Source organism: Carassius auratus, chromosome 23 (genome assembly GCF_003368295.1).
Source record: "Carassius auratus strain Wakin chromosome 23, ASM336829v1, whole genome shotgun sequence".
Taxonomy (NCBI): Eukaryota; Metazoa; Chordata; class Actinopteri; order Cypriniformes; family Cyprinidae; genus Carassius; species Carassius auratus.
The window spans coordinates 4,190,512-4,215,642 of NC_039265.1; the positions used below are offsets into that span (position 1 = coordinate 4,190,512).

Below are 25,131 nucleotides of genomic sequence, written 5' to 3' on the forward strand. Positions count from 1 at the left end.
ATTATAGAAAAACAAGTTATGCTCAGAGTCCAGAGCCTCGATCATAACATTATAACAGGCATCTTCCTATTAGAGAGCTGCACAATCACAGGACCCATCACAGCAGAGAGTGGCGCGGGACAACACTCGATGGGGGGGTAGAGACTTGCGTGTGCGGGATTCGTTAGAATAATTAGGATGTGCTCACACTAAGCAATCTTAACCCCCAAAGCCTGGTTGGAAAAGAGCTGGGCAAGAGCACGGTTCAGTTATATATAGATCAGTGAGTGTGCACGCTATCTTCTGATATGTGTTGCATGATTGCGTGAATATTTCTGAGCAGCAAAAGCTATAGATCAGTAAAGCAATGTATTGTGAGAAGGACATGTGTTACTGCCTCCCATACGACTCAAAATAATAAACCACAAAGTTAACAAATAGATTTACTCCACTGTGTTGAGCGAGAGCACTTCTTTCAGTAACTTCCTATTTCCAATCTATCAAGTCAAGATTACGAGCTCTTTCTTTTCTGTTAAAATAACAGTGGACAGTGGTTTGTGAATGTTGATGCTTAGCCTAAATAATTCGATCGGGAGCATTCTGTGACTCATGATTTGTCTGTATATTTACTCAGTCAGTGAGCAACGGACTTTCATAATAATAAAAAAAACTGTGTTAACGCATGATAAAATAATTGTCGATATTAATCAACTACTGCGATAATAATGCGTTAAATTGCCCAGCCCTAAAATAATTATATAAAATAAATTTTGTTTATCGTTGCAGCCTATAAAGTATGCTATGATGTTGGCTTGAAGCTTGCAGCTTACCAGGTTTAGGAGCAGAACTGAGAGGTGTCACAGAGAGATTTGTTACCCTTATATGATGTTGTTTATATTGGGTTCCTGTTACATGGTACTCAATAGCCTCATAGTGGCCATACTCTGGACAGGGGTCATAACTCTGCCACCCATAAAGCCCTATACAGGCTCCAGTATATGTGTGCATGACAAAGGACTGCACACATAAGTGCTCCTCTCAAAGACCCGGGAGTTCATGCTAAACTAACCCCAGCCCCCTGTCTTTTGGGGAACATAAAGATGCCCAATTCTGTTTTGCAGTAAGATAATTTCTGCCTGCTCGACTCGTTTCCATTCATATGTCAGAAATACTCCACAAAACATTGGCTGTTCGGGCAGATAATAACAAATACCACTGCCACCCATGATTTAGGCATGTGTGAAGTGTCGTGAGGGGACGTGTTTCAGCTTCAGCGGGGGTCCCTCGTATGTGGGCATGCTCACTGAAGAAGACCAGGGAATTCTGGCACCACCGTGTGCAGCTCTCGCCTGTTGCTATAGCAACACCGACCCACAAATCCATCGTCAGAGCCGCATGTTGGTTTTGAACTAGACAAAGACAGCTCGTAGGAGAGAGTGTGTGGGAGTGTGTGTGTGTATTTAGGTCAGTGGTTTGAAGTGGGAACAGCCATTGTTGTGACAAATATATCAAGGACCCTTGTTTCAATTAGCTCTAATTTTGAATAAATGATGTGACACGAACGCTGTTCACTGTTTAATTAATAGATTAAAACAACGTCTTGGTAATGCACATGCAGTGGTTTTCCAATTACTTCCATCTGAATTAGATTGAACAATTTAAGACATATGAAGTTAGTCTGTATCAGAAATGTTTCACTGCCCTTAAAGAAATTAACTGTTCAGTAATGAAATCAGATGATAATAATGATGAAGCAAAAGATAATTAAATGCTTTAAAAATATAGACAATTACAGCTTGTTCAGATTGTCAGTGTATATATATATATTAAATCCAATATACTGTTACATGTGTGTTTTCTTTCTCAGCTGTTTGCTTTGACTTGCAAAGACGGGTATTTTCACACTTACATATGTGTGTATTTAACAGTTTGCATGTATGGAAATTAGTTCTCTTTCGCTGCTTATTGTGTTTCAGCGGCTTAAACACTAAATGCTACAAAATGTGTGCGAACTATAAGTGTCATGACTACACATGTAACTGCGATAGATACGATCTCTGCCGGTTGATAAAATGATGAATGTGTTCTAAAGATGAATAAAGGATTCACAGGTTTGGAATGAAATGAGGATGAGCAATTAATGACATGATTTTACACATTTTTTGGGTGAAATAAGGGACAATTTACATAAAATATTAGGGCTGGGTTTTGACCCAAATTTCACAATTCGATTTTTATTCACAGGCTTGTGATTTGATTCGATCACCAATTATTTTTCTCCAATTTTCTCAAGGAAAAAAATCTCTCAACTAATGCTGTAAAATATACACGAGAGTCAGTTGGTACTACATTACGATAATATTGAAGGTTCAAATTTACGGATTTGTTAAAATTACACTTAGTTTTTTACATTTCATAATATTTCTACTTCAAATTCATTTTTTTTTAAAAATATAAACATAGTGGCTGTCATACAGACTTGTTGGATTTATTTTAAACATAAATTAAACATTGAAGAACAGTAAAATTTATAATGGATATGTTTTATGGTGCAGATATTTAGACAAAATGCCGCTCTCTGCAGTATATTTTTATATCTGAATGATGAGTTTATGGTCACCAAATATGTTTTTTGTTTTTGTTTTTCTGAGGTAAATGTGACGATACGTGACATTGTTTACAAGCCCTTATATTTACGTCTTTGCGCGGCTGAAACACATGAGACATCTTTCTTTTAACTTAACTTTTAGATGTTAAGTCATGTATATTTTGTGCTGAAGCTGGTATTAATGTGGAGGAGATGGTCAGTTCATGTGCGCCATGCACAGCCACTTCTGTTGACCGAGGGTCTAACGCAATCTGGAACTCCACATTAAACAGCAACAAAATGGCATTTATTGTTTGAATACATGCAAAACAATGGAAAGAATTTGAAATCTGAGACTTTTTCGATGCTTATTATGATTTAATGGATAGGAAAGGCCTTTAACATCCCGTCCAGTAGACCAATCAATGACTTTGATTTAAGAATCGATATCATTCCATAAAAATGAAAATCTATAAATATCAAGATATCATTTTTTTTTTACCCAGCCCTATTAAATGTTTAATAATGATGCAATTTCTCAGAACTGACAGCTTTGATTTCTCCAGTCGAGTTTCAACATAGTGCAAATGATGGTTTCGACCTAATGTGTCGGCCGTACATGTTGACTGTCAACCTTATTTCAATGTTGAATGGATGTTTTATTTTACGTACAATTATAATAAACAATGATAAAATCAGTTATTGTTATAATTATCATTCTTGGTTTGATCGGGCCTTTACTTTTTGTAAGGGACCAAAGGGAAAGCTTTTAAGGTCGTTCATTACAAAATCAACAGCACAAAAATGTGTACCTCATTTAATTTGAGCATTTTGATGACAACCCAAACACATAGATGAGAGATAGCATTAGCTTTAGCTGGCTCTTCTCCATGGTTACCATGACAAAGCTTCCTGCCCAGCAGGAAATCAATCTGTTCTGGACTAAGCTTCGCCTCAGGGCACAAACACAACGTCTTTTCTGCGGAACAGAGTTTTACATTTAAAAAGATGTTCTTTTTATATTTAATATTTGGGTCATGATGTCTAGTATTGAATGTATTATAGGTAAAAGCAGACACAAAGTCATGTGTGTGTGTGTGTGTAAGTGTAAGAGAGAGAGTGTGAGAGAGTCCAAATTAAAGGTCCAATTCATCCAAAAATGAACATTTTTATATCATGTACTCATTCCAAAACCCTATTTTTCACTGATTGACCTCTGTGAAACACTAAAAGAGATGAATCGAAGAATGTGCAAGCAGTTTTGTTTCCATACACCAAAATTGCGCAGTGTTTTCCTAATGTATCAAACATTTAGGAGGGCCAAAAAGCGTCCCACTCTCCAGGATCAACAGATTCCCACAGGAGAAGGAAATCTGTTTAAGAGCGTCATTAGCCATGAGTCCAGCCCGTCGCAACCTTATGCTAACTACCTGCACAATGTCAGTAATGCTAAATGATTTATGACGTGCCACATGCAATGAAAGATTGGCCCGGGGGTCTGAGCATGTGCAGCGGCCCGCCTTCAGCTGGAGCACATTCATTGAAGCATTCACATTTTATCTTTCTGTTCGAGAACATAAAGGAAATCCCGTTGATTGTAACCTCAGCTGAGGACATAGCCAGGTGAAGCTGAACGAAGCTTGGGTGGAAACTTGTCAGCTTGCAGAAAAATCACTGCTATGAGGGAGGTAAAAATATCCCATGATCCCCGCAGCACGCTCATCCATCATGACTGAAGTTTTAGGGTGTAATCGAGAGATTTGGTTGCTGTAAGGATGACTAATGCATTCTAGGATGAGACACAGAATGGCTCTCTCTGTTTCTCTTTGCCTTTTTCCTTCTCTCTCTCTCTTAGACGGATCGACGGTCGTCCCTCGGGTTCATCATGTATATTTTACATCATGTATAATACATACCACATCACTCCCCTTCATTCCCTCTGTTGTTTTTGTCTCTGTACTGTCCTAATGCAAGGCTATGGGGGTTGGGGAAATCTAGGAATTTCAAGAATTGGTTTTAGAGTTGGTATTTGAATTGAATTTGTCACACTTGAGTTGGAATGACAGGAAGTGGAATTGACTACAGTTAAGAGGAATTCATATAACATACACTGTCATATAATCCATTTGTGATCAAATGTAAATAATGCATCATTAATTGTAACTAAATTTGCTCCCTGGTAGGTTGAATAAACTGCTTAGACATGTTTGACTGAACAAGTAAATAGAGTTATTCTCACAGCCATCACAACTGATTAAACAAACACTGACAGAAGATTTGGAGTAAATTATAGCATTCTGATAAACTGTTCCACGGTGGTCCATACAATGAAAATTAGCTCAATATAGAAATTAATTCAGTAATAGCATAATATATAAATAAAAAAATATATTTTACATAATTTTATATAATGTTGGATAATTATATTATATTATAGTTACATTTTTATTTTTTATTTAGATTTACTATATTAACTATATTATTTATATATGTATATATATATATGTAGTTTCTGATTTAGTTATAAGAAGTGAAATTTTACATTAAATTTAAAAAGTGACATTTAAAAGTCATTCTCATTTAAATTGTGATGCAATTTTTTTTCTATTCTAACTGTCATGATTAAAAAACTGTGAGTATATGTGCTTCATATTTTTCTTTTTAACTGTGAAATCTGCATAATGGCAGTGGATATGGTTATTAGATTAAATGAATAATTATGAAGTCATCACATACAACTGATTATATCAAACATGGCATTTGAAATATAGCGGTCATGTCTTGATTTAAAAAAAATATATAAAAATTCTGGTTGTTTGATTTGCATTCATTGCACATATTAGAAAACTGAATTATTAAAAAAAAAAAAAAAAAAAAAAAAAAAACGTTTATTTTTTTACTATTACTTACACTTAGGTTACAGATGTTGTTCCAAACAGATGTGATGTATTAAAGCAAATGATACACCTAATCTCTAGTTAGGACAAACTAGCTGTTTTCTGTTTCTGTTGCGTTGTGCTGTGTAGCCCCGCCCACAGTGAAATATGATTGGTCCAAACTCTAGTGCCACATAAGTAAACATTTAAACTGCCATTTTCAGTTTTAGTTCGGACAGACAAGACACTCATCACTGCAAACATGTCTAATTCAGGTTGTATAGTATATTTCTATCTTACTTCATCATCACATACCAGATCTCACATGGTTAAACTCAAACCGTCTTCAGCCAGCCTCATTTTTCTGGCATATTAATAGTCAAGACATAATCCTAAATTTCCTGTTTCCCTTCTCCAGCACCTGAAGGGTCATGTAGTCACCGGATAGGCTTGTATCTCCATACACACAAACAGACAGTCAGCCATAGCTCATACAGGACGTCCTGTGCAGCAGGTAGAAACCCAAGATCCCAGTGGGGTCAAAAGGTCACAGTGCAGAGGGGCTGTAGTAACCTGAAGCAGTCGTTATTAGTCAGTTAGGGGTCTCTGATCCGTCACGAGACCAACAGTGAGGAGAAGGTTGTAAAAAGGATAAAATACGTCTGAAAAGGAAAGTAAATATGTGTTAGAGACCCCTCTGAATCATCATTCAAACGCTACGTGCTGCTTTGAAACCCCATCTACTCCAGCAGCACACACACTCAAGCATTTTTCTGCTTTGACTGGCATTATACACTAGTGTTTAATAAATCATCTTGACTCACCATGAGCACTTGAGTCACAGAAGAACTGGAATTACTGCTGGAAAATCTAGCACATCTTTATGTAAACACACCCTTAATTAAAAAATAAATGCAAATAAATCTTCAGTCCACACAGCATGCTGAATTCAATCTCTGTGTTTTTACTATTGCCCAAATACTCGGTCATTAGAACATATCCTTTCTGTGCAAGAGATGCTTCTTTAGTGACCTGTCCACCCTGAAGGCCAAAATGTCATGTCTGGCACTGTGATCAGATTTTCACTTTTTAAAACGGTAATATATATTCTCTGTGAAACATAAATCATCATCATCATTCATAACAGCGATCACCACGATAATAATGCCAGAGGGAGAAAAAAAGAAAGACACAGATGAATAATAACACCTGAAGTGCCACATCAGAGGAGTCTGGCAGCAGCTTGCTTTACAGAGCAGGTCTAAATAAAGATCTTTCCGTTTCTGGAGACAAAAAGTAGATCAAGTCGTGTTGAACATATGAGATATGTTCAGTTCAGCTCATGAGAAAACAAGTGTTAATGTCCATGCTTAGATCGGAATGGAAACATACAAATGAGATCAAAAATCATAAGTACAAGACTGAAATAACATATAAACATTACATGAAAAAGCTAGAATAATTCAAAATGATGCTTTGGCAACTAACTGAAATTTGTAAAAAAAAAAAAATACAGATGAGGAGAAACTTAAGATAAATTAAAAATGTTAACTGAGAATATAAAACTGAGAATATAAAAATGTGTGCGTATATATATATATATATATAATATTTTCTTTTTCAGCAAGACAAAATTCAGTCTAGCGTTGTCTAAGGCAACTCTTCAAGTTGATCTAATACATTTCTATTTGAGATGGAACTGTATTTCTGGAGTGAATTCTGACTGAATTCAACACAATGACAGTCAGGACTTGAATGTTGTGAAAGTGCTGAGGCGTGACATGAGTCAGAGCTGGGAAAGATGGAGGCAAACATCAGCGGATGGAGATGAGAAGAGGACTGCTGATTACACATCCTCATGTACTGTATGTGTCTTCTGCGTGGCTGCTCTTCAGGGCTAACATTAGCGTGCCAGTTCCTGCGTCTGGTTTAGGTCCGGACACCTCAGCGGTGATGCTGTTGTTGTGTGAGGCTGATCATCCATGTGAAGAATATCAGCGTTCGCTCTAGCTTGAAGCCAAACAAGGATAGTCATAATACTGTACAGTTTTGTTCGTGGGTGTCATACATCCTACCCTCCTTTTCTCAGAGCAGAAGAAGAGAAGCAGTCTTGAAGTGCTGTGGAAACAGATAAAGATGCCTGTCACTGTGGTTAATAATGAGGTCAGAGACCAGGCAAAGGCTTTACAAAGGTCAGGCTTCAATAACTTGCCTCCTGCTCCCTCTACAGGACAACATCTGTAAATGCACTTGCCACATTGTCCCTAAGAGATGTATGTTTATAATATTACTATTAATAATAATAATAATAATAATAATAATAATCATAATATGCAATTACAATTATTGTAGAAGACGTACCAACAAAAATGTGTATAACAGTGACTGTAAGATTTATTACAATAATTACAATAATATTATATTATTATTATATTGTGTGTGTTTGTATACATTTATTGCAACAACTAGAATAATAATGTAATATATATTAAATTATTTATTTTTAATTATTATTATAGTTGTATTATTGTTTAAATATTTATTATTATTAGTTTATTTGTATAATATTAATTATAATATATATTGCAACAATAACTATAATAATAACATATATATTAAATTATTTATTATTTTAATATATTTTTTATAGTATGACATTATATATATATATATATATATATATATATATATATATATATATATATATATATATATATATATATATATATATATATATAAACAATTATAAAATTATTTAATATATATTACGTTATTATTACACACACACACACACATGTTAGTGTATATATATATATATATATATATATATATATATATATATATATATATATATATATATATATATATATATATATATATATATATATATATATATGAATAGTGTTTACTTAATACTTCATAACTTTGTATGACTAGTATGAGTATGTCTATTCCTACAAAACTATTTGAGCAGTAGAGACACTTGGTGAACAGCCAGTTAACAATGTGCTAAAAACCACAAGGTAAGGTTTTCCACAGGCAAGCAGCACTTACATGTTCTTCAGAGGTTTAGCTCTGACTTCATCTTTGTATTTATGTTTTTCTTTCTTCTTTTTGAATCAGATGATTCGCTCACAAATGAGATCTGAATCTCTGCTATGTTTCAGCATGTTTCCTGTCCAGAGGTTAATTGAGGGCTAACGATGGCGTTCTGATGTTGTTCGCTGGTGATTTGGGTTGTAATGTGCCATTGTCAGAGTTCATTTAGTGAGTGGGGGCAGAGAGCTGTGGGGGGTAATTAGGGTGGTTAGTAAAGAGGCGTAACCGTGATGAATCATTAGGTCCTGTGGTATCTTTCAGCCGCTGGCTATGAGCTCATCTCAACAGCTGGACTCAGTCAAGCTTTCCCTGACTCAAACCCATGATCAGACCTACACTAATGTACAGCAGCACGCGTGATGCACCTCCACCCTGTGTGTGTGTGTGTGTGTGTGTGGCTCTGCACTGAAGCGGAGCGGGAACACTGAGACCCCCGGACAGTCTCTGGGGTCTGTTTTAGGTGTGTTTTAAGGGGTGTAACCTGTCCGTCTCTGACTTCAGCTAATTTTCCAGCAGTGCTCTGTGGTCTCTCATCTGGGAGAGTCTCACTCCCGAATGTTAATAAATCACCACAGCATGCAAACACTCGATTATTAATGCATGAACCCAGATATAAACACGTACATGGATGTGATGGATGCATGATATGAATACTGATTTATTTATTGTGAACGATTAAGGCAAAACACTGCAGGTGAATAGGGTATAAATAATAGATATCTATCACCATACTTTACCAGCTAATTAATAAAAGTACATTAAGACAGTTGTTTTCTATTTCTATTAAGTTTTCAGAAATAAAATGTTTAAATATGTAAATAATGCATTTTCTAATTAATTTTGTACAGATTTACATAAACTTCCAGAACAGGAGTGTGAACATTGGATAAAGTTTCAGGTTTTTTTTTTTTTTTTTTATATATATATAATTTTTTTCTTAATTATCTTTCTCTCCCTCCATAAATCAGAAAATACTGTCAACAGCAAAATATATATATATATATATATATATATATATATATAAATATATAATTTACATTTACTTTCATGAAATTTCAATTATTTTATTTTCATTGTCTTTGTTTTTCTAATCAATAAATCAATTAATTAAATAAAGTTGTAAAAACACGTTTATAAGTAAACCTATTCTGAATATAATGTGTGTCTGGTTGGAAAAAAAACCCAAAACAGTTTAGTTAAAGAAAAAAAGCCTGCTACGAATAGTGCAATTTATTATAGATATTAAATATATCATTATATAATACATATAATGCTGTCAATGAAGCTTCTTATGCTCACCAAAAATACAGTAAAAAACAGTCATATCTACAAATTTAAAATAACTTGTTTTGTTTAAATTGAATTATTTTGTCCAGCTCTGTCTCTACACTGCTGTGCTAGCCTCGAGGCATGATGGCAGTGCAGTAGCGTTACAGGACAGTGACAGATCTCTATTGTTATAAGGCCAGTACTGGCCTCAGATTTCACGGAGGTAAAGCTGAAGATAGTTGTGTGGGTAAGAAAGCTTATCTCTTCTCTCCCACGCCGTCACCAATCACCACAGAATGGACACAGGTCCCCGGGGCACTAGAAAGGGCACACATTTTCCATGGTAACAACTGTCCGGCGGACACAGGACAAGAGTTCACTAATATAGCAGTGAACACTGTGGGATCAGCAGGGGTGACGCGGGAGAACAGCTTCATTACTGTCATCAAAGGACCATCAGCTTGGAGAGCTTTTGTCTGTCGCGTGCCCTCTTTACCCCTGTGGAGACACGGGTGGGACGTTTAGTGGAAAATACTCAGGGGACAGTCAAACAAGTGTATATGTGCTACAATAATGTGTATTTGACTGGAAAAAAGACAATTCCAAAGACAAACAAACAAAGAAAATGTGTTAGAAAGCATGAATTTTTTTTGTAAAATACCTTCATATTATATTTTTCTATATTCTGTAGCCTATATGCACTGCCGATTAAAAGTCTGGATATGGTCTTTATGTACTCTGGTCACCAAGACTGCCTTTATTTGATTACGGATACAGTAAAAACAGCAATATTCTGAAAAGTTATTATAATTTCCTATTTTAGTAGTGTTTTTTGTAAGTTTATTTGAAGTAAAAAATCTTTTGTAATATTATAAATTGTTTTACTGTTAACGTTTAATTGGTTTAATGTCTTTGCTGAACGAAACTATTAATTTCTTCTTCATTTTTTTAATAAAATAAAATAAATTCATAAAGAAAAAAATTTAATTAAAAAACTTTTGAATGGTATTGTGTGTGTGTGTGTGTGTGTGTGTGTGTGTAGGCTATAATAACAATTATTTACAAAATTATGTGAAATAAACAAATTATATGATTTAGAAATCTAGAATTTTATTTTATATATATATATATATATATATATATATATATATATATATATATATATATATATATTCACAATTATCACAATTAAAATCACAATTAAAATGGCCTTTTTTTTTTTATTGTGCCCATCTCCGAGGGTCTTTGTGTACCTGCCCAGGGGTCTCCGCTGCTTTGCTCGTGTCAGTGTGAAATCAATGCTCTTTCCTGTCATCATGAGGACGTGTTCACGTGAAAGGGAAATCACTTTGAAGCCCATGAAATTTAGATGAAAATGTCAATACTGCCTTTTGAGAGGAGAAATAACACAGAGCAGGACGCAGCTGTTAATGTTGTCCAGTTCAGTGACGATAGCAAAAGTGTAAATCTAATACACAGATGCATTTACATTGTTAAGAACGGGTCTTTGTTCAGATGTCACATCTAATATTTCATCCGAATATAATTACAGAAATTGTAGGTGGGGTGATTTTGTCCTAATGCACAGCTGGGTTTCTTCTTTGTGTCAACACTGGGGGGAAATAACACTTGCCGCTTTTGTTAGGATAACTGAGTATTTATTTATTAATTAAATATCAACATTTTGTCCGTTTTCAGCAGTTTTTGCAGTCATTTTTTTTTTTTTTCTGAAGATAGCAGAGCTAATTAATTCTCCAATTAACCCACATGTCACTGCATTGTCATTTGTCTTGGCTATGCATCTGAAAAATGTAATGAAGGAAAGTTTGATCTTCCTCCCATCTGCTGCTATAGAATCTGTCATCACAATGTAGATATTCCAGCAACGATGTACCTTATTATTTGCAAAAAATCCTACATTAGTCATTTTGCCACTTGTCGTGGAAACAGAAATACTTTCAAACCGACTTCTACAGACGTCGCACACCAAACCCAACACTTTTTTCCTCTTTTTTTCCTGTTTTCTCGCCACCTCGGAAGCCGCAGCAAATATCCGGGCTTGGTTTTCCAGACTAGAACTCCTCATGCTGTGAATGCTTTTGTCATTAGTGGCTTGAGAATGCCCTGATGGTGCTCGAGCTCAGCGGAGCATCTCTGTTCAAATAAACCTTCTAAACCAAAAGCACTGTGTGGATTTCTTGCTCAACACCACCAAGAAACTCGGAGGAGATTTGCTCCTGCAAGGACATCGATGTACAGGCGCAGTCGTGTGACCTTCTGTTCTCAGAGCGGTGTACATTTAGTGTGCATTAGAGCCTGGACGGGTGGATTAAGGAGTCATGCTGTGTATGTTAGCAATATCGTTTATAATAGGGGAGAATGATCCATTTGTGACATTGTGAAAAGTATTTTCCTGTGTGAGGATTTTTGAGGTCCTGGTTAATAATTCAGATTCTCTGCCTTTGTCCTCCTTCTTTTGTCTGGAGTCCTCATGCAAAATGCCCCATCTGGCCACATTTGTTTACAGTAAAAAAAATTGAGTTTTGAGTTTTTAAACTGTTTCATTCTAGCTGCATGCGTTCTTTATAAACACTTGAATGTATGCAAAAAAAAATAAAAAATATTACAGAAAATTCTGTGAATCGAGCTGAAAGAGTTAAGGGGGCCCCAAAATGATTTCAAATTATTTAAAATAAGCATATGCTAAAGTAACAAAAAAAACATGTCATATGTTAATTTATCCCCCCATAACCATATATTGGTTATAATAACATAACCATACTATATATATGCATGTGTGGTTGCCAGGGTGTTGATCACATTTATATGGAATTTCTAGAATGTTCTAGGTGGTTTGTATGTTTCTTCACAGTTGCTAGTCCCTCCTTCTTATGAAATGGCATTAAAATCAATCATAAAGGTGTGGTCACTCTTGCGAAATTTCAGCAAAGAAGGTTCCTTGTCTACTGTCAATAGTGTAGCAGCTTGAGACAGCATTTTATTCTAAGTGTAAGCAATAGTAGCAGTAAAACGTTATGTAATATAAACACCAGTGATGATACATTTCCAAAACCATTGTCTAGACACCGTAAGGAAAATCGGTTCTTTTTCTCTTTTACTGTGCCATGTCCAGTGGCTTGAGAAACAGTCAATCGCTGGTGTGGGAGTGACAGATGAGAGTGTGAAGAGATGGAGGTAGAGCAGACAAACAAAGCTTTTATCTGTGTTGAGGAGTTGACCTGTGAGCAGTCTGCCTCTGGCTGTTGTTCAGACACAGCCGGCACGTCATAATATTATACCATTGCTTCCACCGCTCTTTCTTTCTCACTCTCTTTTCTGTTGGTTTTTTCTCTATTACAGTATAATGACTGTACAGACCAGTGCTGCTGTGTCAAACCTGCTTACATTGTGCCAGTCACACAATTGCTTTGTCCCAAAATACATCAAATGCATGCTTATGATGCAAAGGCGGTCACAAAAGCTAGGCATCTTAATTATACTCAGTTTTAGGTAGTAGAAAAACAAGCCATCTCACAGTTATGAGTTGGTTTTTCCATGCAAAGCCATATTTGATTGCTCCAGATCATTCACCATGATGTTGTCGATTTAGACAGTGAAAGTAGCTTTTGTAACAGAGCTAATGAAATGCATTAGTGTTGCACACTTCGCAATGAGTACTTCAGAACCTCTCACCCTTTGTATGACTACTGGCTTCATCTCTTACAGCTCCTTAAGTGCAATAAAATGCAGATTCTTTGTCTCAGTCTCTGGTTTATTTTCCCGTCTGCTCTCTGAGTTTTGCTGTGCTGGCATGCTGCTGATGCAGCGGTGTTGACCTCTCATCATGCCCCGAGGCACGACTCCTCTGACATCTCTCCCACGATCTCAGGTGAATTCTGGAAAGGAGTCAAGTGACCTTAACAAACCCACCACTCCTAAACACGGGCTGAAAGTCATTGCACAGCAAAGACTCATGGGAGGCTAATGCTACGTGTGGATGAAGCCTGACAACTCCCTATTGTCTAGAACATGTCCTGACTTGTGAGACATGGGGATCTAGCGATGGAATGCTGTCATTAGCCAAGAATGCTGTCAATCATATATGCTCCAATAGAGATTTATGTGCTCCAATAGAGATTTATGAATTCGGACCAGAGTTTTGGGGAGAAAAATTGTGACAGGTTCTTGTTGGTATTCCTCCTAAAAAAAAATTAAATTTGGGGCAAATGTGAAAGTGAAGAAAAATCCCAAATGGAAAAGAACAAGCTCTACTATATTATTACCGTCTGGTTGGTCTATCAACAGCTGTGTTTAAATGGCTCTAAAGCGTGTTTCTCTATGTCCGTACTATACTGTGGCTATTGCATCATCATGCTGCTTTATTCATTACCCAGAAGGCTTTTTCTCCGGCTTCATCATTATGGGTTCCTCAAGGTTGCCACGTTAAACACCAATGATTCCTTCTCCATTCGCCACTCCTTTCCATTCCAAAGCTATAGCTATAGACACAAAAAGAACTCAAATATAAAAGCAAAAGAGGAAAAGCAGGAATAAATATATTTTGTGTGTTGGGATGGCAAGTTTCTTTGTAATGATACAGTACATCTGCTTGGAACAAGTAAACATAGGACTGTGCAGATTTCATGCAGTCACAGCCAGACTAAGTGACTGTTGCTGTGTTTTTTTTTTTTTTTTGGTAATTGACCCACAGGGAGCGGAACTCAGACTTCTTTAGGTTTCAGCGCCATAGAGAAACATTGGAAGATCCAACGCTAGCATCAGTTTGATTGTCTTTATGCTCCAAAAATTGAAGAATTACATGCCTGCAGTTCTTGTAACACTGATTCCAGGTCTGCGATCGTGATGACCATAACATGATGCATTTCCTGCTTGCATTGTGATTTGTAAACCCTCGCTTCCAAATGAATCAAGAAAATTGCCCATCATGTACTGTATATTTGATTTGTTTTATATATATATATATATATATATATATATATATATATATATATATATATATATATATATATATATATATATATATATATATATCTACATCATATATTTAATTTCTACTTGAATTGCAGTCCTTCTGTGTCGAAAATTGTTAAAGAACATCTTGGTGTCTTGGTGTCTTCTACAAGTCAATGGGCACAAGCAAGGACTCTTTAATGTGAAATGAATCCATATGACTCCAGATTGGACGCCAGCTCTGGCACTAGATATGGCACCATGTCAGAGTAAAAAAGGGTATGAGTTTGCCTGCCTCACTGCATGTACGACAGAGACCCCCTTCCTGCTGGGAGTGTGCAAATCTTGCCTGAAATCTCCCTCGATTGTTCCCTCCAACCACCCACACCCCCCTCCTCAACTACCCGTGCTCTTTTTTCTAAGCTTTTGAAATAAATGCGCATGTATTCTGGAACTGAATGATCCGGAAGGTCTCTAATCCCCTCTCAGCTCACCAAAGGACTGTGATCTGAATAGAAGGGGTCAAGAGTGATTAGAGAAGCTGGCACAACTGAATGTCCTGAAAGATGGTGGTTAAGGGGGGCTGGAGGGTAGTCTGCAAATCTCTCGACATGCCAACAAAATCTTAAAGTGAGAGCAAATTGCTTTGGAGGACTAGACACAATGGTGATGACGAGAAGAACCGAGAAGGAAGTTAATAAAGTGACTTGGCCTCTGTCTTGGCCCAATTTGAGATGGACGCCCATTCATTTAAATGCTCTGACCTTTGCAATCAAAACAAACTCTTCCTAAGTGGATAAAGACATGAGTTTACTAGTTCTACATTTCCTTTCACATGCTCAAAATCCATTTGTATGTTGTGATAGAAGCAGGGTCTTCCATTTTTATTGGAGAAAGGTTGCCAGTGGAGCAAAAATGATCAACTGTTGTTCGTACAGAAAGAGTTTTGACCTCAGCAGTGCTCTCTTTGGGGAAGACATCTGTTAGACTTGAGATTTAGGCCATGAACCAATCAAACTGCCTGAGAATTCTTCGGCTGAACTGGAATTGCACACTTTCTGTATCTCTAACTCTCAACTCAACCTCACTGGACTCAGTGAAGAAACCCAATCTATCAGCCCCTGTCACTCCTCAGCTTAACGGTTTGCTCGGGGGAATTTCACTATTCCTTTAAAATATGAGGAGGCCAAAGTGGGGCAGAATGGCCAGAGATTCAACTGAAGTTTTCAAGGCTGTAACAACATCAAAAGGATTTAGTCTCTGTCAACTAGTCCCCCCTCAGACCCACTTCTTTGGTCCAAGCTATCTGGGTGGGCCAGGGGAATAATTGGGTGGAGGGGCCATGCAAAACAATATTGTGCAAGGGAGAGTGGAAGTGAAATTGAAGAGGAAGTCCTTCAAGGTTTGCGGATGTGTTTTCCCAGAGTTTAAATTAAGTGCGTGCCATGGCAGTGTGCCTTAAAGAAAAGTCAGAAATGTAAATTGTCTTCATTTTCCTGCATGACTTTAGTACATACTTTAGGAGTTTCCAAACTTTTGCAATATTTTATAAATGTCAACAAAAAACAGTTTTTTTTCTCTCTTGAAACTCTGTATTTCAAGTCTTTTGAGGCCATATGATAACTATGCAAGGAAATGTCTGAAATGAATGCCTTCCCCGCCGGTACAAAACTGCAAAAATTGACCAATGTTTAAATTTTCAAGGATTCTTGAAAGAACTCTTGCAAGCAAATACACAATCCAACATTTCACACTTGCAGTGTCAAACAATGAGATCTAAAGGGGTCTGAAATGCATATGAAAACCAGAGGTTCCCCTCCCTCCTGCTGGGGCTCTCTGATGGTCCCTGTAAGCTGTCATGCATCATTCCCTCTCTCTCCTTTCCATCCACCTGTTACAGCCAGTCTCACACTCGCCCTTCTTTAAAATACCCTGTGGGAGAGCCACTCAGTCACATCAGCTCCCCTTTCCCTTATAAAAGGACTAAATGGACAAGAAATGGCAGAAAAGTCTGAGAAGCCAACCAACTGAAGTGCAGCGGTTTCTGCTAAAGCTATTGGTGTGTTCTGGAGTAACCCTGGGTTTGACTCTTCTGCTTGACCGCAGTATAGACAGTGGCAATATACTTAGTAGATTAGTGTGTTTAAAGAGAGCGGTGCAAGTTTTTTTCCCTGCCGCTGAGGTCAGTTTTACTGTCATTTACAATGGAAAGTTGGGAATTAGGTTGACATAGCTTCTTTTAAAATTTATCCTCCAAGAACTCCTTTCCAACGTTGTGGAATATGCTCAGCTGTCCTCCATCTCCAAACTCTGAGCCAGCTTTGAAGTTGTGTTGTCTTTCTATTGTAAAACGACTTAATGAGATTTTGTTTCATACAGCTGTGTTTAATTCAGACGATATAGAAGCTTGGCATTTTTAGCAGTCTGGGCCCTAGCATCTATTATTTAAACAGTTTAAATCCATCCTTCACTCACAATATGAACGGTTATGGAAATTCATGTTGGTTCTTCATGTCCTGGACCTTTATTTGAACCAGTTTAGAGGAAGTTGTATATATGAAAACAGGAGAGATTTGCATATCGGGATGTGATGGTTTTATTGTAAATAAAGTTGCCTTGAACCAAAAAACATCATGGAGGCATTTTACTGGCTCAAACAAGTTTTATTTGAATTATTTTTAATACATTTATTGCAGTTGTCAGTTAATATGCTTTGTTGTCTCATGAGGAAGTTGAAGACTGAATTGTTCTTGCACATACCAACTATGACTTGTGCACTGAATTATTTAACTACATTTTTTGAGAAGTAGTGCAGATTGAAATTGGACATTGTTAGTATGTACTTCCTATACAAGTAATTTTGTCGTACTGTTAAAACCACTGAAATGCCATTGCCATCATCACTGCATCAGCTGATTCAGTCAAATTAATTTCAGAATTAGAATCAGAATCAGAAAAAAAGAGTCATATCAGTTGATTTCATGAAATTACGTTAATTCAGTCATATTAAAAACATTATATTTTTTTTACCACTCTGGGCCGTAGCATCCACGCAAGATACCTAATAGAAGTCCCATGCTTCACTTAATGTATGTTACGAGTTGAACTAATACCAATGATTCCATTTCCTACATTTATTTCTTTATATCTAAAATAATCATGCCATATCAGTATGTATCTTGGTATAAAACATTCTGCGATTCCTGACAGAAAAAAAGAAGCTAATTCTTACCAGAAGGAATAATGCTGCTTTTGCCACTGATGTAATTAAACAGATGCTATTAGAGAACTGTCTAATAGAAGGTTTAAGGCCACATCATACGGTGGAGGAAGTGAGTTTTAAGTATATGTGGACATCGGTTTTGCTGTTGAGTCATGGGCCACCCTAGAGGACCCAAAGGATCCACAAAAAAAAAGACTGACAGTTAATGAAACACACGTAATGTAGATGTGGAAACTCTCTATAACCATGGCAGGTTCTGAGACTGTACAGATCTCATGGGAGGATAGACACAAATATGCAGGAGCCTTATTTTTCAATGTTCTTTATCAGTATGTATGTAGCCAAGTTTGTTCAAGGTGGAGGTATGGGCTGAATGGTTAGGATTTTTCAAGTGATGAACTTCCATTTGGGCTGTTCTAGAGCAGTCCAAGATTTCGGGTGTATCTAGGGAAACGTGTTAATAAAATATAGTCTGTTCTTCATCAGGCAGCACTGTGCCCTCCTACAATGGATCTCTTGTGCACTGTGGATGGTAGACTGACAGTAGAGAAATGTTAGCTCACACAGTGAAAGTCAACATGGGGATAGATGGGAATTTGTTCAATTTGCACATTCACGCATGGGATAAATCACTCCACTCGCATACTTTCACATCAGGAATACTCTCCGGATCATCCTCACAAGTTGAGTAATGCTTTGTTTGCTCCTTAGAATGTTGTGAAAGGGATTGGCTCCTGAAAGAAAGGAGTGAATAAGACAGGGAGCGTTGGCCTATGAGTTCTAGATAAGGTGGATGAGGGCTCCCAGGTCTACTCGGTTGCTCTTTCATCTCTCACACACTGACTTTTTCCCAGGGAAATCAAAGTCTCCAGTCGGTGCCCAGCCATTATGTTGAGGAAGGGGCCGTAACAATCACCACAGTTGCCAATTAAGTCAACCACTAGGACTGCTTAGTGTACAGATCCTGGGAGAAGTAGGGGGTATGGAAAGACTGTTAGAGACGAGAAGCCTGCTCCCTCTGAACTGTGGACACCTTCAAAGGCATGCTGATGAAACAAAGGTCGTGTTGTGCAACAGATTCTTCATGACCCCAGGAACAATGCCATGGTTGCCTTTGCAAAACATGCTGCCTTGATGATGATTCTGTTTAGGGTGCCCACTCTTTGTTATGGTTTTTGGTGTGTTGCAATGGTTCCCTTGCCATTATAATGGGGGGCGCCCTGTACTTATACTTCACAGAAATATAAAAGCATTCTACCAACAGCATAATTTGAGATCTCATCCATGTCCAAATGTGTGGGACAACTTATAAATATAAAAACACACTTCTTCTCAAGAAACAGCACAGTTTGAGGTATCAATCATCCAAATGTGGGGGACAACACAGTTATATGCTTATTAGGGACTTGTTTAAATCTCCAATGCCAAATATGAGCAATAGCTAGTCATAGTGATGTTTTCCCCTTAGTCAGAATTTCCCACTTCACCTTAAAGTGCAGTGGTTGGTGCCAGGTTGCACACTGGTACATTTACACACTGGTGTTTATTGGAATTACGCAACTGCATCGGTTTCTCAGGTCAGCCGTAATTGCGAAAACCAGACAAACTGTTCTCCGCAAACATTTACTGAGTGCAATAAAACCGCAACGACTTGCTTACAGCAGTGTTGGATATGCTGGCTCTGACCACAGCCCCCGTCTCAGAGGGAGATCAGAGAGGCAGGGGAGGGAAATCATTCATTATACAGGACTCTTTGCCTATTAGTGTCTCTTTTGTTTCTTGCCCTTTCTCCCTGTCGTCTCCTGGTGCCAGGCAACACTGCGGGCAAGAGACTGGCACACCTGCAGTCGCTGTCTTTGTGCATGCTGCCAAAGGTCCAATCAAGCATGTCTGTCACATCTTTAAAAGAGAGGCACACACACACACACCTGGCTAGATGCTAAACAACATCAGGGCCACCAGCGATGTGTTGACTGCTTAATGCTTGGGATGTGTGAGCCTGCTATGTGTGTGTGTGCATGTGCGCAATGGAAGAAGACCCTCTTTGTCCCTTTCTCTCTGGCCTGTCCTCTGTTCTTAAAGGTTTATTCATGCTATCGTCTCACTGGTTCCAACAGAGTCTTGGCTTTCTTCGAGCAGACTGTTCATTTAGAAAAGCAGTCTATTGACTATAGAGAAGAGTGGCTTTTCACTGTGTGGTTTGTTCATGTTCAGAGAAATGCGCCTTGCTCTACTGTTATCTTTTCAGTGATAAACATTTTCTAAATCTAAGCCTGCTGCATGTAGTTTCGATAGTTTAAAGTATTCAAATTGCTGGCAGGATATGGCAGCTGAAGCGATTAGATCTGGAGCTTGTCGTGATTTATAAAGAAAGAGTCACGTTTTATAGCAAGGCTGTTGACTTTGAGAGAGACAAATCCCACTGATGATAAGATTAGTGATTAATCAGTACATGGGTTTTTCAATGACCGATTTCCAAAATTGTGTCTGTATACCCTACAGCAAGTAGGCTATGTGAGTGATACGGAAATTATGTATTTTAATTAATCGTTATAAATGAAGAAAAACTGTTTAAATCCATCCTTCATTCACAATATGAACGGTTATGGAAATTCATGTTGGTTTTCCATCTATGTGTTTTCTTCATGTCCTGGACCTTTATTTGCACCAGTTTAGAGGAAGTTGTATATATGAAAACAGCAGAGATTTGCATATCAGGATGTGATGGTTTTATTGTAAATAAAGTTGCGTTGAACCAAAAAAAACAAACTATTTTTCATAAATATATTACAATCGTCAGTTAAGCTGTTTCGTTGTCTTATGAAGAAGTTGAGGACTGAATTGTTCTTGCACATACCAACTATGACTTGTGCATTCAATTATTAATGACATGTTTTGAGAAGTAGTGCAGATTGAAATTGCACATTGTTATGTACTTCCTATAGAAGTAATTTTGTCACATTCAGTTCAAAATAAATAAACTAATAAACTAGACATTAAAACCGTGAAGTCATTAGCCAGTGTTCTGCCTGCAGCACTGTTAAAACCGCTGAAATGCCATTGTTTTCAGTTCATTCAGTCATACTGCATCAGTTGATTCAAATTAATCTGGTCATATCAGTGGATTACGTGAAATTAAGTTAATTCAGTCATATTAAATACATCCGATTCAGTCCTATCAGATGGCAATTCTGACTAGAACAGAACCAGACCATTTCATATAAATGACATGTTTAGAGTGAAATCTCTGATGACCTGAAGGATGCTTCACACTGTAATACTATCTGTCTTTAGTGTTTTAATGATCGAGGCAGTCTGAGTGAGAGATGCACAGCTGAAGAGAGAAAGACAAGAGAAGAGGAGGGAAGGGGGTGGACATTTGGGGGTGTTTCCTTTCCTCTCTCTCTCTCTCTCTCTCTCTCTCTCTCTGTTTCTCTCAGCTCTGCGCAGAGAGCCGCTTCTCATTCAAACCTCCCAAAAGCGACCGCTGGATGTTATCTGCATGTAGTAGGCTATGTGAGTAACAAAGCGCAGTGAGACATAATGAGCGGGCGGGTTCTGAACGGGAAAATGCTGCAGCTCCAGGGTCAGAGAGCAGGACGGACAATGCACTATCATCTCTCAAGGTAACGCTCAATCTGAATCTCAACGCGATTCCTTTATTGCTTCTCAATGCATGAGAGTTCAGCTGTGTCAGTTCGTTTCAAACTGATTTAAATATCCCACACGCGCTACTAAATAGTGCTGATTCGTTTCTAAACAAACACTCATTGTCGATATAATTTAGTGTTGATTAAATTTGATTTTTAGCTCAATGTGTTACCTTATAGCTCTCTCGGAAGGCCGTAATGAATTGATATTTAAACGCGCGTTTGATTGCGCGCTTTTACGCGCATATCGTGTGAGAGACGTGCATGTCTTTGTGTCCGTGAGTTGTGTTAAAGTGTTGAGTGTGTGAATAGTTGCGTGTCACCGCTGCTCTGTGAGTGTCGCAGGCAGAGGCGTTGAATGGGAATGAATGGAGGTGTGTGTCGGTGCATTGCGGAGGGGGTAACAGGCGGATATCTCGCGTCAGGAGGAAGTGTTCTCCTATTGTTTGAGGACTGTTTGTGGATTGCCTGGAGCGCAGGTTTACTCGCTGATGGGGACGTGGGGTGTGCTTGTTTCACCGTGTTTCGTTATATACAGTGGGCTGAATTCCCGTCTGACCTAGATAAGAGGATGCGAGTGGGGTGCTGAGCCAGTGCTCCACATTTTCAGTAACTGTATAGAGGCTGCGTCTCAAAGCTGAGCTGAGCTGTCTATCTGGACACTAAAGATGCGTCCTGTCTTACATTCAGATTCAACAGGGGGCGTGTCCGCTGTCATAGCCAGAAGAGCATCCTTCTGACAAAGGGAATGATAATTAGTAGGCCAATAACTAGCAGTGAATTGATGGTTTATTCATAGATAGATAGATAGATCGATAATATTGCATGTGTGTATATTTGTAATGTATGTTGGAAAATTTGTGATATATATGTACAATATTTGCACGTCCTGATTTTGCTGAGTTTGATGTGTTCCCAGGTCAACATGTTTTGTTGACCCTGGAACAACATTTTAATCCAAAAATGTTGTCTTGACCATATCCCTACACCCAAATCTAACCATAACCATGAATATTCCCTAAAACCAGAGGAAATTATAGATGAATGACACTGATGTACAAGCACCAAACTCAGATTGTAGGCCTAAACTATAAACTGGATCTTCTAGTCTGATTGGCTAATCACAATGTTGGCCCAGGGTCAACAAAGATGTTTATCCAGAAACATGTTGTACTTGGTAAAATCAGGTTCTGCTACAATTGTTTACTCTATAATAAAATAAACTACCGATAACAGACGCACACACAATTTACTCTACATTAAAAAACATCGTACTAACAATTTATTTAAAAGTATTATATTTTAGCAACAAAAATACATTATTTTATAAATCATTCATTTTTAAATGTATACTTATATACATTTCAATTCTAAATTAATTGTTTCTGTTTAAATTATTTAGCTAGTTAACCGATAGTTAATAATATTCAAAGGTTTGAAACAGGTGGCTGTTTTTCAGACTTCTGTTAACCTGACAGTCCCAAAATTAGTCCTTGCCGTTGTGGCAACGTTGCTCCTGTCGTTCAATCTTACACATCAGAGCACAAGAAAGGAACTTACAAAAAAATATGTATATATATTACCTAAATAAACATGACTCTTTTGACCCCATCTCCGCCCCCGTATTAAACCCCAGTTGCTGTGATCATCTGAGGAGCTCTTAACTAACTCAAAATCGGACCTCTCCCCATGATACTGACAGACGGTGCCCCCTCTTTCCCTGCTGTCCTTATTGATTTTGACCTTGAAATGCACAGCCTTGTTTTTGCAGCCCTGGATGGCTGACCCCTTGTGTAATGTCATTAGAAACAAAGAGATCAAGCCGTTACTGCTCTGCGCGTTTAGCCATTATGAGTGCAAAAGTTTGCTTTGTGTCTTTGACAAAGACCAGTTTCTCAACTGTGGGCCTTATCAGTCATATCATGAGCGAGTCTCTCCAAAGTTGGCAGGTCCAGCCTCTTTATCTGTTTGTTTAAGTTGTTGGGCCATTTAAAATCAAACAACAGTACTGCCAGAAGGTGATATACTGTCGGGCAGCTGGCAGAGTGTGTCATTTGTACAGGAATAAGAGTTATAAGTTCTGTAATGACCGGTTATTTTTGTGCTATGCAAAGCACCAGTTTGTTATGCCAGAGTAAAGAGATTAGTTGCTCTATAAGTCACTCTCTGGGAGTTTTGCCTTGTCTGGACCTGTCAGTCTTTTCTGAGAAGTTAAACCAAACCTGTTTGACACAAACTGGCTTTGTGGGTTCTGGATTTGAGTCATTTAACCCGTGCTGAAGTCAGGCTCCGTTCTTGAGCCGTTGAGTTTTACTGCTTTCATGGATGAGCTTCCTGCAGTGAGCTGTTTGTAGCTACAGGGGGCGGAGAGGATGTTAAAGTCCATTAAAGCAAATAAAGTAACTAGGAAGCTTTTGTCCTGTTTGCTATTGTTGAAAACAACCAGCCGGTCTGATCATCTCCAACATCAGGAAGAGATGAGCACCCATATCCTGTTTTGGATATTGTGCTGAAGAGTCGATGGTGCAATCATTTATGGTGCATCATGAAATCTCACATTTGGGCATCTTTTTGGGGTTTGAGTGGATTATTTTGGAACATTTTTTCATTGTGTCATCTGATTATGGAGGATTTGTTTGTTTGTCACCCATTTTAACCCTAGATTGATGTATCAGTTTAGTCTCAAATGGATTTTGAAGTGTTTATAATGTATTAATCACACAGTTTATTGTGTTTAATTTATATCTGTATGATTTAATTCATGATAAACCATATACATATATGCACTACCATTAAAATACAGTAAAACAGCAATACTGTGAAATATTATTACAATTTATGTAATAATATCTCTATGTGAATAGAATTTAATTCATTCCTGTGATCAATGCTGAATTTTCAGCATCATTACTCCACTGATTCCATGATTTTTCAGAAATTAGTATAATATGCCGATTTGCTGCTCAGGAAACATTTCTTATTATTATCAATGCTGAAAATAGTTGAGCTGCTTCATATTTTTGTGGAAACTGATAGAATTTTTCCAGGATTCACTGATGAATAGAAAGTTCAAAAGAACATCATTTGATTGAAACAAAATATTAAACATTAAACATTAACATTAAAAAAATAATTTACTGTCAATTATGAACAATTTAAACTAATGCACCCTTGCTGAATAAAAGTGGTATTTCTTTGAAAAAATGACCCCAAACTTCACAAAAATCAACTGATTAAACAAATCCTCATTTAATATATATATATATTTTAATAATTAAAAAAAATTATATATATATATATATATATATATATATATATATATATATATATATTTTTTTTTTTTTAATTATTAAAATTGTTGAAACATTATTTCTTATTATTATCTGTTTTTGTTCCAAACCATGAGCAATTTATTTTTAATCATTAGATTAATTGAAAATTCAAAAGAACAGCTTGTATTTGAAATAGAAATATTCT

At 37.3% G+C, this 25,131-nt stretch overlaps 1 protein-coding gene across 7 annotated transcripts in view; it reads left to right on the forward strand.

The window, feature by feature from the left end:
- The window catches only part of nav1a (neuron navigator 1a), a 130,190-nt gene that overhangs the window by 62,688 nt on the left and 42,371 nt on the right, over positions 1-25,131 (forward strand). The window contains exon 1 of one of the 7 annotated variants that reach the window (XM_026199304.1): positions 21,438-21,630. The exons of the other annotated variants lie outside the window; for them this stretch is intronic. Within the exon in view, the coding sequence (XP_026055089.1) occupies positions 21,548-21,630 (83 nt within the window). The 5' untranslated portion in view covers positions 21,438-21,547. Of the gene's footprint in view, positions 1-21,437; positions 21,631-25,131 lie in introns of those variants that run through there. 7 annotated transcript variants of the gene reach the window in all.